This window comes from Cygnus olor, chromosome 16 (assembly GCF_009769625.2).
Source record: "Cygnus olor isolate bCygOlo1 chromosome 16, bCygOlo1.pri.v2, whole genome shotgun sequence".
Taxonomy (NCBI): Eukaryota; Metazoa; Chordata; class Aves; order Anseriformes; family Anatidae; genus Cygnus; species Cygnus olor.
In genome coordinates this window covers 6,096,176-6,113,039 of record NC_049184.1, presented here as the reverse complement: position 1 = coordinate 6,113,039, position 16,864 = coordinate 6,096,176, and the positions used below count along the sequence as shown (strand labels likewise).

The window sequence follows — 16,864 nt, the reverse complement described above, 5'->3', positions numbered from 1 at the left end:
TCCTTACAAACCGACTCCTTTGCATGTCCTGGATAAATATAGATGTAATTCTGATACATATTTTGAAGCGTGTTTCTTTCAAATCACCCTCTCTATTTAGCTATCCTAAATATGGAAGCCTGGAACATTACAGCGCTGAGGAGCTACAGAATTACTTGCACAGAGATTCTTGTAATGGTTCTAACCCCAAAATTGCCACTAAGGCAAAAACACAATTAGAATAAGCAGTCACAGAGTACAGCAAATATCTGGCTGCTCGGTGCCATTTGTGCACTACTGAGGGGACTGCGAGCTTCAGAGTAACCAAAGGGGTTTATTTTAGGGAAAGACACGTGGCTACGTATTTTAAACAGCTTTGATAACTCGAGCAAAAACATTTCACCAAAGCAGATGTTCATGCATCCAGTCGGAGGCATGTGAGCAGCATTTAATACCTAGGCAAAGCACGCTACAATGCTGGGGGTGGCTCATATCCAGCGTGAAAACACTGACAAGGTGCTGCCTGACCAGAAAGCGAAAGGCTGGCTGTGGGCATGAAGCAGCGAAGCGTTTAGCTCGGGTCCAGCCATGAACTGGAAGAATCGACCACCGGAGAGCCAGGAGCCGCAGCCTGCGCCATCCAATGCTATTAACCAGCTCCCGTGGGACGGGCAGGAGGGCACCGTGCCCACCCAGCCCTCGCTCGTGGGGCAGGAGGAGGTCACCCCTGCCGCCGACACACGGCCATCGCACCGGTACCCACCATCGCCCTTACCTCCATCAGCGTACGTCTCGGTGCCGTAGCCGTCCTGCAGGCCATTATTCCAGGTACCTTCATACTTGGCTCCGCTGCTCATGCTCTGCCTCGTGCCGTACCGTCCCTTAAAGCCGTGGGTCCACTCGCCCCTGTAAACCCACCGCCCTTTGGTCTCGATTCCCAAGCCGTGCCTCTTGCCTTGGGACCAGTACCCTTCGTAGGTGTTGCCGCTGGGCCACGTGTAGATGCCCACCACCTCGAAGCCGTAGTTCCAGGAGCCCGAGTACTCGCCCTGACCCTTGGGGCCGGTGCAGATGCCGTGCCCGTGGGCTTTGCCCCCTTCCCAGCCTCCGCAGTAGGCGCCTCCATCATCGAAATCGAACCTGCCTCCGCTCATGGCACCGGCTCCCGGGGGGGGGGGAGCCCCCCGCCGCCCCCCTCAGCCGGGCAGGGGCAGGAGCCGGGGGCGAGGCTGCCCCATGCTGGGAGGCTCCGGCCTCTGCTGCCGGGCCTCGCCTGGCCGAGGGAGGCCGGCGAGGGGAGGGCAGGGGGCGGGCCGGACCCCCGGGGCTCCGGGGGGAGCCTCTACCTGGCGGCCTCACGGGCAGCGGGGCCCTGCCGGGCGGAGGAAGAGGAGGGGAGGAAGAGGAAAAAAAGGTGGGGGGGTAAAAAAAAAAAAAAAAAAAAAAGAAAAAAGGAGGGGGGTCCCAAGCCCCCGCCCCAACCCTTTCCCCGCCCGGAGGGAGGTCAGCGCTGCCCTAACAAGGCCATCGGAGGCCGGGAGCTGCTCCCAAAAATAACCCCGCGGGCCGGCCCCCGCCTCGGGGCCCTTTTATGAAGGAGGAGGAGGAGGAGGAGGGAGAGGCCTCCCCCCCCCCCCCCCCCCCCCCACCTCCGGGCGGGCAGCCAGCAGAGGAGAGGCTGGGAAAGTAAAATAGCCGAAAATAGCGCCTGGGAAGGGGCGACCTGCTCCCCAGCGGCCTCCCGGAGGCAGGGAGTGCCCGTCGAGGCTGGCTCCCTCCTGAGTCTACCCCGGCCCAGGCCTGCCGTGGCCCCTGGACGAGGCTGTTGGGGCGAGATGTGGAGCTCTGCGCCTCCTTTCGGGGCAAAGCTCCAGCCTCAAACACAGCGGTGCACCTTGGAGAACCTCCTGAGCTGCCAAAGAGGCGCTGAAGAAAGCGCGTGTGACTGCTGGAAGAGCTAAACGTGTCTAAATGTCACATAAACGACACAACAGCCGTACATCTTCCTGTGCAGGCACAGGTGAGGACCACCGCTGTGAAGAGAATTGCAAAAAGCCTCACAAATTACTCAGCCACATAAACGAGGGAATGGGCTCCTTGGATATGGGACTGACACAACTCACAAGTGCCCCTTGGCAGAACCAGACCCCCCAACCCCTTTTCTACTTTAATGTCAAATCTTAAAATTGACTCATGTCAGAAATTCGAAAAAAAACAAAACAAACAAAAAACTTTCAGACTACTTAGTCATGCTTTCGAGGTTTGCTCTGCACCACGCAGGGCTGGAAATTGATGTTTTCTCCAAGCAAAGCTGGAGGTTTTTGGTTTGTGGCTCCTGGGCAGACCCAAGCAGCGTGTAGTATCAGGGCTGAAAGCATTAACGCAGCACTTTGCAGCTGCCCACGGCCTGCTGTTTTGCAGTGTTCCAGGATTTACCAGCCCAAGTATGTTGTAACTGTCCTAGGAGGATGCCAAGTCCGGGACCATGTAATTATTTACTTAGAAACTCTTCCTAATTACGTAGCACAGTTGTGAACTGATAGACTGCTGTTTAAATATTAGTAATTTATGCACATGGTGGCATTTAGAGAGCCTGTACTGAGTACTGAATCAGCCATGCAATCAAACTTTAGAAAACACTAAAATCTTGTGTGTAATCAGGCACCACCCAGAGCTCCGCTGATTTCTTCTTTTTGGCAGAAAAATTGACGTTCTGCTTTGAAGGCTGGTGAGGCAAGGAGTCAGCCGCACCCAGCCAGCCCCGACTCGGAATGGGGTGACCTCTAGTGGCCCTGCAGCACTCACTTCCCATCCCAGTCTGCACCAGTTCACCTGTTTCCCGTCCCAGTCTGCACCAGTTCACCTTTCTCTGTTTTTCACACTACCTCCTGGATTTCAATCCGCTTTATAGAAAGTGGTATCGAGCACCTGGCATTTTAATCCTAAACCCCGCAAGTACAGGTCTGTGGTGATTATCAAAGAAATGTTAAAAAACAACATATATTGAAAAAAGGTCTTCACATCACCATGATACCTACCATGTTACATGCAATGGTGATGCAGCTGCTACTAGCAAACGTTTGGGAATAGCAAAGAATAATTATTTGAGAAGTAACGTCATTTTGCAGCCCAGTCTATTGCAGACAATAGTCAAAAAATAAATGCCTTGAATTCAAAGTACCAGTAGCAGAAATACAGCTACCCAAGAGCAGGGAAACTGAAGGAAGACCCAAACACAATCCACAAGGGGTAGCTGACACTTCAAAACTTTGGGCAATAATAGCTAAATTTACACAGCCACTTGACTTTGGTAACTAACTTTCCACAAAATACTAGGTACTGCCACAGAGATGGTATTAAAAGAAAAAAAGAATAATGCCAAGGTATTTAGCAGGGAAATGTTTGTCTCAGTTTTCTCTCCAGACCGTACAGGCAAGAAAAGTTCAGGTACAGCAAACAATAAAGACAAACTTTACACTGCTCATCTCCCCTCACCAAATCATGTTGTATGATACGATGCTCTTTTGCTATACACATATGAAAATATAAAGTGATTGCGCTTACACATATCAAGTACGGCAAGCTGGTTATTTCTGAAGTACACTTCAGGAAGACTGCAAGGCTCCACCAATACTCTGGACTTGGACAAGGCATCTGAAGTGACAATGGTTCAGTAAAAAGATTGGAGAGGGAAGAAAATACAGTGCTCAAGATTTCCCTACTGTGCAGCTGACAACCTAACACTGGAATAGCTGCATTTGGTGTTTTAGAGCAGGCTGAACAAAGCTGAAGAAACACTAAGTTAGGACCTCTGAAGCTGGCAAATGCCGTTTTGGCCTTCCTAAAAATAAACCTAACAGAGTCCATCTTATTTTTACTTCCGTCAACTTGAGAAGCAACACTCCTGAAGAAAGCAGGATATTTCTGCTCCTGCAAACAAGCCTCTAAGGCCTTCTGGACATTCAGTGAAGAGTTACACTTGCTTCACGTTTTCCCACTAGAAAATACTACAGAGATCACGATAACCTCTTGAATCAGGTCTTCCTTTGATAGTCCGCATTTCCTTTCTGATCAGGCAGCCTAGCAAGCAACTCTTTCCTTTGTTAATCTACCTTCACCTGACTAACTGAACAAAGACAGGTGAAGGAGGGTGTCTGTTTAGGTGACTGTAATAAAGCCTCTCTTTAGGCACAAAGGAATAACAATGTCTACACCCAGAAAAAGCAAATTCTCACTCCTGAATTTGCCTAGACTAGAATTTGTACCAAGCTGAGGATGGGAGACGATCATCCTTTATGAAATAAAATCAGAGGCACAGTTGTCCAAAAATGCAAGCCTAAGCATTACAAACTGAGGCCAAAGTGACTTCAAAGAAGCTGAAGTACACCAAGTTTCTCACATAAGAGCTCTAACCACCAGGAGACCTAGAGACTCTTCCCTTCCAACAAACTGAAACAGGAGGATTTTGAAAACGAGGTAGAGTTTCCCACATTAGATCTCTCAAGTATAGGCAGATACTTTAAAGACCCTCACTGTTTACTTCATTAGCTATTCCAAGTTTAAACTATAATGCTTAAGCTAAAGTGTTTGTACAGCTGAAATAATGAACATTACCTAGGAGGCAAAGAAAGTTTTTTATTGCAAGCACAGTGAGCAATGATTGGATTGCATCTCACATGAATGTGACTGAGGTCACATTTAAACGACCCACACGTCTGTTTTTAGTGCTCCTCGCTGTCAGGTGTACATCATTTCTGCCATGTGAGACATTTTCTTTGGAATATACAAGTAATATTCCATGTATCCCGAAAGATCTTCAATAGTCACATCATCCACAAAGGCCCTGGCTTGCTCAGAGCAAGAGCGTGGAGAACTTGATGGAGTTCTTGATGGCAAAGCTTGAGAGTGATCCTCAGCAACTGTTATTCTATCAGGTGCCAACGGGAAAGCGTTCTGCAAGCCAGAGAATTTGTACACCTCCATATCTTGCCATCGTTTACACTGACAGGCTTTATCTGCACAGGCACACGGCTTATTCTTGTTCAGCTTGGACACAGATTGAAAGTCAGAGAGCTCCGTAGTCTTTGGGCCTGCTTTGGATTCTAGAGAAATGGCAGCAGGAGAGTTTTCCTGTTTGTTCTCTGATGCAGACTGCGCAACAGAAGCTCCTGAAGAATCAACATCATCTCCCTTCTGGTCAATGTCTGGAGCAATACGGCATCGTTCATGTGCACAAACTTCCTTTGGGATTGGCATCCCAAACCCTGTGCTGTCATCTGGGGCATCAATCTGGCTCTTGTGCACCATTTGGCTGCACGTGGAATGTGATTTTGTGCAGCAATGGACAAACTTTGGAGGATGAAGAATTGGAGATTTGGAACGCCTGCGACGCTGGGTTCTCACAACTCCTCTTGAAGGCTTCTTCACAGGCCTACCATGGAAAGATAGGAAAAGTGAGTGAAGTTTCACTAAAAGACTTACTGGATTATAAATAACATCAGGCAAGATATCTAGTGTTGCATGCAAGAGCTTTAACATCAGGTATTTGCTCAGGGTATTCCACTGTCTTGGAATTTTACATTGTTCTAGTCAAGCACCTGTATAAAATATAAAAGAGACACCTCGGAAATGAAACCTGAAGTGCACGTCTTTAGGATTACAAAATGAGTAAAGCATGGGAGAGAAGATAAATAACCTCCAAGAGAAGGACAAAACACAAGACGACAGCACAAAACCAATGACTCGAGGCAAGAGGGTAGTTTTGTTTCAGTAGACGTGTGAAGTTCTGAATAGATATTCAAGAAAAATTCTTTAATCTACTTCCCAAGGCATACTGACATCTGCAATGTTGAATGGTTATTCCAAGAGATTATCTGAAAAACAGCACTTCGCATTTATATTACGAAACATTTATAATGTTTATGTACCTAAAGCTGAACAGCATTTCCTTGCACTTCATATAACTGTAAATGAGAACAGTAGTCACATATGACAAGAAAAAGGTAGTGCGGAATGTTTTTATATAGTGTTTTTAATGAAATAAATGTGGGTCCCTTCTTTAGCCAAATTTTCCAGTAACTGGGCCCCTATTTAAAATTCACTTTCAATGCAATCACATTTGAAGTAGTCTGACAATCCCTAGCTTCTCTCACCCATGCCAGGTTTCCTTAGAAGTACACACGTTCTTAGGCTTGTTTTCATCTGCTGCTGTTCTAACTAGTGCTCTTGGACTTGTCCCCTCACCAACAGGAAGAGAAGCAGTAGATCTGTGAAAAGAGAATGAAAACGTAACAGCCTAGGTTGGTTCGCATTATGAATGTGAAAAAGCTCATGAAACTTCTTTTCCAGACGACACTGCTCCAAATCATTTATGACACGTCTTAAAAGACCTGCCCACAAAGACAACTCAAGTCTGACACATTCCTGTGTCAAAAGCTTGTATAACAAGCTTTCACTGAAGGTGGCGTCGTACTGCAAACAGATCGCAAATCCGAACTCCACACCTCAGTGATGAAGCACACAAAATAGCTAAATAGCAGAGGAGAGGGGGAAAAACATTACTGAAGAAATGTGCCTCTTTTTCCACAGACAAATAAGCTATTCTTTCCTAAAAATACATGTTCTTTGGACATAAATAGACTTTGTTTATCTGAAGAACACTTGTGTCTTTGTCTAGGACGACATAAACTAAAACTCTTCATACTACTGCAAGTTTGATCTCTTCAGCAACAGAATTGTGACAGATTTTCAACTTCTATTCAAGCCAGAGATCATAAAAAATTACTAATTTCCCTGGTGCTATAAAAACCTCCCAAACTGCCATTTTCAATGAGCTGTGACAATACCAGAACAATTTTGCCAAGTTGCGGTTTTACATATTAATCTGGAATTGACAAGGAAATTTTTTTTCCAAATCCTTTTCTTAAATTGTTTTTTAAGGAGGACTGATCCCCTGAAAAGTAAAAATAAGTCTTTGCACGCTGTTCTAGGATGGCATTAGCTGGCATTTAAGAGACTAACCTATCAGTCAAGCACCTGCTATTTTCCATTTTAAAAAACATCAACACAGTAGTAAATTGAAGGTCAACAGTAAAAACTACCATAATTAAAGTGTGCCTGACTTAGGGGTGGGACTAGAGATACCAAAGTATTGAGAGGCACGGTGGTGATAGATTCCTAATGAGCTTAATTACTTAAATGAAAGATAATTTTAGAAGTCCTTCTACTTGCCATTTAGCTTCTAAAGTAATTCCAATTACCAACTTGATACTTATATTCCGCCTTACTTACACTTTTGTTTCCGCCACCAGCATAACTGCACCACTGCCAGTAGCTTACTGAAATTCAGTACTATACACCTAATATGTAATCACACACATTTGTCAGCAGAAAAAAAAAACATGATACAGAAGCCATCTGTTTGTTTTAGATAAAAAATGATTGTCACTAACAGAAGACACATTCTGCTTGTGTTCTTCTTCCTGGGACAGTGAGGGTTAAGTGCCACATCTCAGATCTCCCATGAAACAAGACAACACAAAAAGCATTCTTTCCCATTTAGTGTTTTTAGTTATAAACAGAAAATTTGTAAGTAACATCAATGAAAATAGTTTGTGTGGGAATCATGCATTGCAGCTAATGCCCTCCTTTACTGATATGGAAAGAATATTTCTCTCCTGGGAAAAGATGGGAGTTTATTCTCACGACAGGCCTTTAAAGCCATGGCAGTAAGCTAACTTCGAGTACAGTTCCACTGCTATGGATATGACCTCTGGCAGCCAGATTCATGCCAAAATTCATTTCAAATACGCTGTCAGTTGCTGCATATTATAAGGTTTGTTTCAAGCCTGTTGGGACCTAATAATGATTGAACGAATCACAATCCCTTTAGAAGCGCAGTCTACAGCTAGTGAATTTATTTCCATTTAACTAGAATGAAGGCTTTCAGTGCCTAACCTTTTGGAATCACCTCGTTCCTTCAGATTTAACAGTGAGGGTGTTCCCTTCCAGTCCATTCGTAATATGTTAACTCTGTACCTCCCTGTGCTGGTACTTACCCAGCTGCGTCAACTCTTAGCTTTTTGAATGCTGTCTGCAGGCTTTCCTCTTCTCCATCCTTAGCTTCTGTTTTCATTATTGGGATGGTCAGACGCTGACAGAGTCACCATATATTGCTAAAACCAGAAAAGAGACATATCAAAATAAGAACCAATGCCTCATTAAAAACATTAGTTGCCCAGCAGCATCATAATACATGAAAGTAAACTCAAAACAGCAAACTGCACAAAGCTGAGGTCATTCTAACGGAACATTTCTGAAAGTTGATTCAGAACAAACTTTATGATACCCAAGAATGGAACAGTCTCTCATACAACTGCATTGGTGAGTTAGCAATTTAAAGTAAAATATAATGTCAATAGCATCTTGCATACTAAAGTTTAGACAGACTCTTCCATTTGTCTTTGAGCTGCTACCAGGATAACTCCAGAAAAGGTGAAAGGTGAGAAGAAAAAACGACATTAGAAACAGCCAACTTTATGCAACTACGGGAGTTGATGTTACATATATATTTTTAAAAAACAGACTTTTGTTAAGCCAAGATAAAGCGTTAAGCTAAACATTTTTTCTTATTTCTAGATCCCAGGTGTTTGGTTGAAATTCTCCTCTTACATTACAATTGGATGAAACAGTGCAGTGAGTCACATCAGACTCACAGCCTTCTGATGTGCTCTATGATTGACTGTAGCTACTGCCACCGTGGAGGACCAAAGGACAACAAATACACTGCTTTTAAAACACATTAACTTTTTTATTCAACCTGCTTAAATTTGGACAACCTACATTTAATTTTAATTACATTCATATTATACCAAAATGGTCAAAGTGAGTTAAACCGCATCTGGTTTTGCTCACATACACTGAACTGTTGGAAGAAAAAAGTAAAGCAGGACTCAGAAGTGATGATTTTGCGTGTTGTACTCAATTTTACAAGTTTTTTTTTTTTTTTTTTTTTAAATTTAAGTACCAATAAAAACATTTTCAGGGTTGTCATTATTTTGTTTTCAGTTTGCAAGGCAATATGCAGACATACAAATTTGTGTTAAATAAACCAGAAGCAGTAAACTCACAACAAAAGCTGGTCAAGATTGTCTTGTCAATCAAGGATATCCCAATTTCAAAAAAAAGTCTCAGTTCTACACCACAAGCTCAGCATCTGTTGAAGTTTGCCTGGCCGGTTAACCTGCTTCACTTCATAGATTTTGAAAAGAACATACTTTTCATCTGTGTAGTCTCCATTACCGCACATGAAAGTCCTTAAACAGAGGTATTTTGCTACTGAGGCCTCTGCAAAACTGCTTTTTAACAGGGTAGTATTTTCTACTTTGACTTCAGTAAGGCTTCCAACACCATCTCCCGTAAGATCCTGAGAGAAGCTGATGAAGCACAGGCTGGATGAGCTGCACGGCTGGGCACAGAGGATGGTGAACAGTGGCACGAAGTCAAGTTGTAAGCCAGTAACGAGCAGTGTACCCCAGCAGTCAATAGCGGGGCCACTCCTGCTCAACATCTTCATCAAAGATCTGGATGACAGGGCAAAAGATAGCCCCAGCAAGTTTGCCAATGATACAATATGGGCAGGGGTGGTAGATACACCAAGGGTATCGTGCTACCACCCAGATGGACTTCAACAGCCTGGAGAAAAGGGCTGAGCAAGGGGAATTGCAAAGCCTGGCCCTGGGGAGCAACCCCAGGCACCAGTACATGCTGTGGGCCACCCAGCTGGAAAGCAGCCCAGCAGAAAAGGCCCTGGGCATCCTCATGGATACTATGGGGAAAAATATCCAGGAACATGCCCTTGTTGCAGCAAAGGCTCATGGTATGCTGGGCTCCTTTAGGCAAAACATTGCCAGCAGGTCAAGGGAGCTGATTCTTCCCCTCTGCTCAGCACCAGCGAGGCTGCGCCTGGACTGCTGGGTCCAGTTCTGGGCTCCCCAGTACCAGAGAGATATGGAGCTACTGGGAAGAGTAGGGCCACCAAGACAAGTAAGGGACGGGGGTATCTCTCCTGTGATAAAAGGTGGGGAGCTGGGGCTGTTCAGCCTGGAGAAGGCTTGGGGGGATCTTAATGTCTAAAAATACCTGAGGGAAGGGCACAAAGAAGTCAGAGCCAGGCTCTTTTTGGTAGTGCCTGGGGGCAGGACCAGACACAAAGGGCACAGACTGAAAAACAAGAAGTTCTGTCTGAACACCTGGAAACACTCTAGGTTTTTTGCAGCACGGAAAAGAAGAAGTCTAGGTAAAGAAAAAGGAGCCATCAGAACCTCAGCAGCTCAGTTACTTGTGGAGATGTGGGGCGGTGACTTCTGCTCCCGGACAATCTCCTTCCAGCTGGAGGTGGCAGCTCTCCACGCTGTTGTTCCAGCTGCTCGTCCAGCTACGATTCATTTGGGCAGGCTTTACTGCAGACAGCTCTTATGACACACGCGGGATAATGTGTCATAACAAGTTTAAGGCACACGCTGTCCCGTGACTCACGCAGTGAGTAAACACGAGAGGAAGCGGCCAGCACAGACGGGCGGCGCGGTGCTCGTCTGAGCAAGGCATTGTTTCAGACCTCCCTTCGTTAAGTTCGTTAAGCTCTGGTAACGCACACGGTCCCTGCTCCAGTAAGGTACTTCCGTACCCCAAGAAGCCTCTTTGAAATTAGGAATCCAACCTTCAGCCTTCTCCCTAGAGATACCAGATCCCTGAAGGACACAGACCTTAGCTCAGCAATAAAAACACCACCACGAGCAGCTTCTAGGTGACGGGATGGCGCCGAACACACCGCCAGGCTCGGCCTACGGGCTGCCCCCGTCCCCGGCACAGCCAGCCCTCGGGGGGAGCAGGATTTGCTCCCCCAGCAGCACCCCTCGCTCACCCCGTACAGCCGCCACGCTTCAGCCAGCCTTCCCCTCGCCCTCCTCCTGCCCCTCAACCCTCCTCCTGCCCCCCAACCCTCCTCCTGCCCCCCTCGCCCTCCTCCATCCCCGCGCCCCCCCAGCTCCTGCGGGTAACACCGTGCCCAACGGCCGCGTGCACCCGGCCACCACCCGGATCCCTGCCGTTCCCCTACGCCCCCCAGCCGCCCCCCAGGCTCCCCCAGCCCCGTACCTGCCCGCCTGTGCCCCAGCACCGCCCTGCAGCGCTGCGGCGGGGCCCGGCCCGGGAGGCGGCGGCGGCGGGACGCGAACCCGGGGCCGAAAGGGAAAGGGAGGGGAGGGGGGAGGGAGTTTAAAAAAAAAAAAAAAAAAAAAAAAAACACTGAAATGCGCATGCGCGGTGCGCCCCGCGCCGCTGACGCCAGTTCCTGTTGTGCTCGGGGCCTGCCGCCGACCCGGCAGCGAGGCGGGCGGGGGGCGGCCGGTGAGCGGGGGGGGCTGGGCGCGGGGCCGCCTCACGGAGCGGGGCCCGGGCGGAGCGACGGGACCGGGACCGCCTCACGGAGCGGGGCAGGGCCCCGCGGGACGGGGTAGGCCCCGTGTGGCGGCCGGCGGGGGGCCGGGGGTGGCAGCCCCGGGGGAGCTTTACCCCCTGACGGAGGCTGTATCCCCCCCTGAGGGAGGTTTTACCCCCCCCTCCCTCCCGGGGGGTTTCCTGAGGCGCAGCTCCCGGGGGGAGCCCCTTGGAGCCGGGCCTGCCGCCTCAGCCAGCCCCTCCCCGGTTCTGTGTTGCAGCTCCCGGCGCATGGCACGGCTCCCCGCGCCCTGACGGCCCCCCCATGGAGCCGGCAGCCAAGGAGGAGGAGGAGGAGAGCCTGCAGCTGGCCTTCAAAAAGCTGAGGGTGGACGCGGCAGGGTGAGTGAGCCCGGGGAAGGGCCCTGACAAGGCAGGTTGTTGATATGAGTGTGTCTGCTGTTACTTTGAATCTCAAATGTGATGTGGGAAAAGGCTCCTTGCTCTCCTAGGGGTAAAAAACTTCATCGCTTCAAACGAAACACGATCGTTATAACTATCCACTAGGCAAAGCAGCACTTTGGTACTAATTTTGACTCAATATCCGACTGAAATTACACAGTGACAGCATGAAACCGTGAAATGACTCGCCCAGAGCAGGGGACCCACTCTAACTGACGTGGTAGCTTTAGTCACCTTGTGCGATACGGAACTTGTTCATCCATTTATCGAAATGCTGATGCCTTCAGGCTCATCACTATTTACTGCAGCACATAAACATTTGCCTGGAGAGCATCTGAAAAAGAGTACCGAAACTTTGTGCTGCTCTAGAGCCTGGCCTCACTGGAAATTATCAGGCTAAATGTGGGCACTGATAATTTCTTATTTCAGAAGATAACAGAGTAAAATGTCTGTGGGCATTTTTATACCCAAAACATTTGATAACGCACCAAATACATAGATAATATGTAGTATAAGCTTGTTCCTTAGCAGCAGAAGATGATAAAATTATGTAGGCTAATACATTGTGAGATAGTTCACTTGAAGCCTTTTGGGAATTCGCCAGCATAAGGGAAAGCTTTTGTACTGATAACTAATGCTGGCTTATGAGCTCGTCTCCATAGCCATCAATACTCAGAACTCATGGCCTCCCCTGCTCAATAAAATACATGTTCGTTTGCTGCTCGTTTTCTATATTTGAGGATGTCTTCTGTTAAGTGTGGAAAAAAATATCTGTTCTCTAGATCAGAGAGAAGCAAGGAGGAATGGTTAGTAAGCATTCCACTTTTATTGTGTTGCCAGTGGCAGGCTGTGTGGAATTCTGGTTGATTCCTGATGATGTCTCTTCAGGCACAAGAAGATCTTGTTTTGAACAGCTAATACCTACTGACTAGTCTGTTAAGATGAAGTTTGGGCAGAGCACTTGTCTCTTCTGACAGAATTTCAGACACCTTACTTAGGATTTCTAGTCCTATGTTCTAAATCACATATATGGCCATCAGATCCAAATCCATATGCTGGTATTTTGTTAAACATCTCTGTAATTGCTTGCACTTCCGTACTGAACTAGGCACAGAGCACTGTGGTAAGGCACATGAGGTAAGGTATGTTTGTTGCCTGGACTTCCAGGGCCAGAAGTATTTTTTTTCATTGTATGTTTATCTGGAAGTTCTAATGAGAAATAAATCAGTAATCTCTCCTTGTTTGTTGCTGTACCTCATCCACTTCTCTACTGACTATTCCTCAGCTTGCTGCTGTGGGTTCCTGACTTTGCATTTTAGATGAGTAGGAGTCTATCTTTAACTACTATTGTCAGACAAAAATAATTGGAACATGAGTTTACATTCCTTTAATGTGTCATTTTGTTGCTAATAGGGCATGACATCAGCCTCTGGGCATTTTGGCCTTGTTTCCTTACATCCCACCTATTTTTAGGCACTTAACTGTGGTCAACAGAAAAAGGGTGGTTGGACAGATCTCCGTAAGATCCTGTTTCTAACCACTGACTGTAGAGGAAGCCAAGGCTGCAAACTGAATTGGCTTCGCTAAGCATCTAAAGCTATGAGGCCGAATCCAGATCTTTGAAGCCATATGTTGAGGCACCATTGTAACGTGGCATTTTCCTTTTCACTTAGATGTATTGCAGCTCTGTCCGTGGGCGACGGGACGATTCTCAGGACACCGATAAGAACAGCTATGGATGGAGCCAAACAACAGTCTGTCTGCTCCAAGGAAGCATGGCATGGGTAAAACATCCCGTTAGCTGCACCATACATGTATTGAGACATTTAAACCTTGCGTACTGTTTTCCTTTCTATTGCAAATATTTACCATAACTGTTTGATACGATGTTTTTGAGAGGCTTTTCTCAAATACTTAAAAAAAAAAAAAAATACTGCCTCTTGTCAGAGAGAAGGTACCTAAAACTTTCTTTTCCACTGATCTCTTCTCCTCAGAGGTCCTTCTCTTCAAGTCTTAAACCTTTGCACCCTCCTCTCACCCCCTTTTGGGGTTCTTTTATTTCTGTTTTGAAGTACCTGGATATTCAGTGTCATTCTGCCAGCAGCTCTAACTGATACCAGGTTCTGCGTTACAGTTCAGTTTGGGATGACAAGCACCTTCGACAAAAGATTTTGGGGGAAGTACCTTTAAAACAGGGGTGTTGCTATGTATCTCTCCTTTGGGGGAGCTCCAGTTCATTCAGACTCCTCCCCTGTTCCTGTCGGAGATTGTATGCCACCAGTCATCTGATTTTTCTAAGAAGCAAAAAAACCACCACCATTATATACACACACACATATATGTAGATATATACAGTTAGCCACATTTTAGAGCTTTTTGAGCTGTGGCCTAGATTCTGTCGTTACCTACCTGTTGACCCGTTACAACCCTACAGGTGTGTGAGAAAGCCTTCGAGAGGATCGGCGAGAGTTCCGCGTCGCAGACGTTCCAAGTCTCCTGTCCTGCATCCCCCCAAGTTTACGTACTGCAACGTGAAAGCCAACGGCCAGCTGAAACACAAAACCCAGTCAGACACATCAAAGAGTAACGTCACTTCAGACGTTTTTGTTCCGGCAGAACACGGTACAAAGGACAGGCACGATTCTCACTTTGAGGCCAGCGATGACAGAAGAGCCAGAACTGAACCTTTGGAAGCTCCCACCACTCAAGAGCCTTCGGGGAGGTCGAGGGAGAATTGCCTTGGTCTCACCTCGTCCTTCGAGACTAGCTTGCATTCAAGCCAAACCTCGGATTTCCAGTCCTTATCCATGCTTAGCAATGGCAAGCAGTGCCCTTGTACGGACAAGAAATGCCAGTGCAGACAGTGGCGCACCATGGAAGTGTACTCCTTCTCTGGTTTACGGAGCGTCCTGTCTGAATGCGAAAAGGCGGTCCTGGGGGTCCGTGCCCACTCGCGTCAAAATAGGTCCCCGTGTGGAACGGCCTCGTCGGGTTCTCCCAGGTCGTGTTCTGAGCAAGCTCGAGCCTTTGTGGATGATGTGACTATCGAAGATCTTTCAGGCTACATGGAATACTACTTATATATTCCTAAGAAAATGTCCCACATGGCAGAAATGATGTACACTTGACTGAAAGCAATAGAGAGTTTGGAGTAATGGTTGGATTAAATGCCTTGTCAGTGCCATGTTTTTGCTGTTGTGTGTTTGATCAAATGTTTCTTTGCATCATACAGTTTAGTTTTCTAATAAAATGAAAAATGGAATATAGTTTCTGAGCTTAGTTCTAAAAAGAATGCACTAAAGTCTCTAAATACCTTAACAGAAGCACTGTAGATCAAACAAACTCCATTTGTTTTTTGGTTTGTGCTGTGGATATTCAAACTCTGTACTCTGTTCTCACTGTGTCTTTGGAAAAGAACCTTTTAGGTTTTGTTCTGAAATTTTGCAGTGTTTGGAAAGTTCATTCTTAACACGTCCCAATATGTAGAGAAATGTTTCATGGCTACAGCTCTGTCCTCCTCATCCTGCTCTAGGAAGAAGAATGAGAAGGCATTCAGTATTTTGGATAGGATGCATCTCCTTTCCTCGAACGCTGCCTGGCTGCTTTTTAGTTGGATCAATTGGGAATGCTTCCTCCTCTCAGACCTGGGGGAGGTCCGGAGTGTGTGGGTGTGTGCTTGGACCCTTTTGTAACCTAACTAGCTCACTCTTAAGCAGTTCTATTTTTCTGCAGATAAGTGAAGCTCTTAGAAGCAAAAATATATTTTGTTATTTGTGCTTTACAGATGGAATGATTTAAGGGAGAGCAAAGCAGGCTAACAGTTTTTTGGGCCGTGCTGTCTCAGACGTGGAGGTTGTGGAGCCATCTATACACACTGTTTCTGCATGTTTGATACACAAAGCAGTTTGGAGCTAGGGTAAACAAGGATTGTGTATCGTACAGGCTTTGTGGTGTAGAGCTATAACATTCCATCTGGTTGGAAATACTGAAATAAAAAGAAAATTGTTGCTGAGACTTGCGTTAATAAATGTTTGTCAAAACCCAACAAATTAAAGCCTGAATAATTTGATTTACACTCATTTTCCCCCAGGATAATGGGTTGGTTTTGCTTTGTTTTTAAAAATAACCAAGTCTGCTTTCAGTGTCAGATGCAAGCACAGGCTAAAGGACTGCATTTGAGTAAAATACCCCAATTTTCACTTATACTTTTCAAGATTAGTTACCAGCAAGCCAAGGAGTTGCAGTTGTATACGGATAGGTAATAGATTGTTGGCCTTGCATTCTGTGCTAGAGAAGTCACAGATGTTCCAGGTGATTGCTTTCTGATTTTATTCTGGTCATCCCTAAATTCTACACTACGCTTCTGCTAAGTTCAGATTAAAAGTTTTTAAAAAATCCAAGTAAATTTACTTTGCTCTTAAGCGTTGCCACTTCATACAGTTACCTAGCAGGCGATACTGGCTGGTACTCTCAAGTTAACTGATCTCTAAGTTTTGTCTTGCATATCTCCCTTACCTACCTCCGAGTTAGGAAGGAGGGTGTGCAGGTACTGAATTTGTTGCTGCTGTTTTTCAAAGGATATTTCTACTTTGACTGAAAGTGCTAATTTTCTTTTCCATGTTTTGTTTCTGTCCCCTCTTTCAAAGGCCTGGTGTGCCTGGGGAAGTACGGAAATAGGAAGTTAAGCAAGTCTGAGGTACATCCAGATGTGTGGGGAGGCAAGAGGTGAATTCAGATTGCCACAAGACTGGAAGAGAGGAAAGGTTCTCCAGGCACGTTTCCACAGAGTTCCTCGCAAGGCAGAATAACTAGTAGCTAGAGGGGGGGAAAGAGCCAAAAGCTCGGTGGTGGCATAGCCTGCCCGAATTGCTGTTTGTGAGTGTTTAAACACATCCAGTGCGGCCTGCAGCAGGGGGAGGGCAGCTGCTCCGGGTCCTCCATTCCTACAATCACGCTTGCAGCAAATGTACCAAAACTGCTAGCATTT

At 46.4% G+C, this 16,864-nt stretch overlaps 3 protein-coding genes across 5 annotated transcripts in view; 1 reads left to right on the top strand and 2 right to left on the bottom strand.

The window, feature by feature from the left end:
- JPH2 (junctophilin 2) overlaps window positions 1-1,266 on the bottom strand; it is a 29,871-nt gene extending 28,605 nt beyond the window's left edge. The window contains exon 1 of the mRNA XM_040575906.1: window positions 755-1,266. Coding sequence (XP_040431840.1) covers window positions 755-1,133 — 379 coding nt within the window. The 5' untranslated portion in view covers window positions 1,134-1,266. The remainder of the gene's footprint in view (window positions 1-754) is intronic.
- Window positions 1,267-4,600: 3,334 nt separating this feature from the next.
- LOC121078900 (oxidative stress-responsive serine-rich protein 1-like) lies at window positions 4,601-11,245 on the bottom strand. 2 transcript variants are annotated; one of them, XM_040575563.1, is made up of 4 exons: window positions 11,134-11,245; window positions 8,037-8,153; window positions 6,132-6,245; window positions 4,601-5,410 (listed from the first exon to the last, which is right to left on the bottom strand). In XM_040575563.1, the coding sequence occupies exons 2-4, from the start codon at window positions 8,111-8,113 to the stop codon at window positions 4,717-4,719; spliced, it is 885 nt and encodes a 294-aa protein (XP_040431497.1). In that variant the 5' UTR covers window positions 8,114-8,153; window positions 11,134-11,245; the 3' UTR covers window positions 4,601-4,716. The 2 variants fall into 2 exon arrangements, with proteins under 2 accessions (XP_040431497.1, XP_040431498.1); XM_040575564.1 differs by lacking the exon at window positions 6,132-6,245.
- Window positions 11,246-11,270: 25 nt separating this feature from the next.
- LOC121078899 (oxidative stress-responsive serine-rich protein 1-like) lies at window positions 11,271-15,889 on the top strand. Of its 2 annotated transcripts, none has more exons than XM_040575561.1 (4): window positions 11,271-11,385; window positions 11,697-11,817; window positions 13,551-13,661; window positions 14,312-15,889. In XM_040575561.1, exons 1-4 carry the CDS (start codon window positions 11,289-11,291, stop codon window positions 15,003-15,005), a joined length of 1,023 nt encoding a protein of 340 aa, XP_040431495.1. In that variant the 5' UTR covers window positions 11,271-11,288; the 3' UTR covers window positions 15,006-15,889. The 2 variants fall into 2 exon arrangements, with proteins under 2 accessions (XP_040431495.1, XP_040431496.1); XM_040575562.1 differs by having other exon boundaries at window positions 11,383-11,491.
- Window positions 15,890-16,864: the final 975 nt, after the last annotated feature.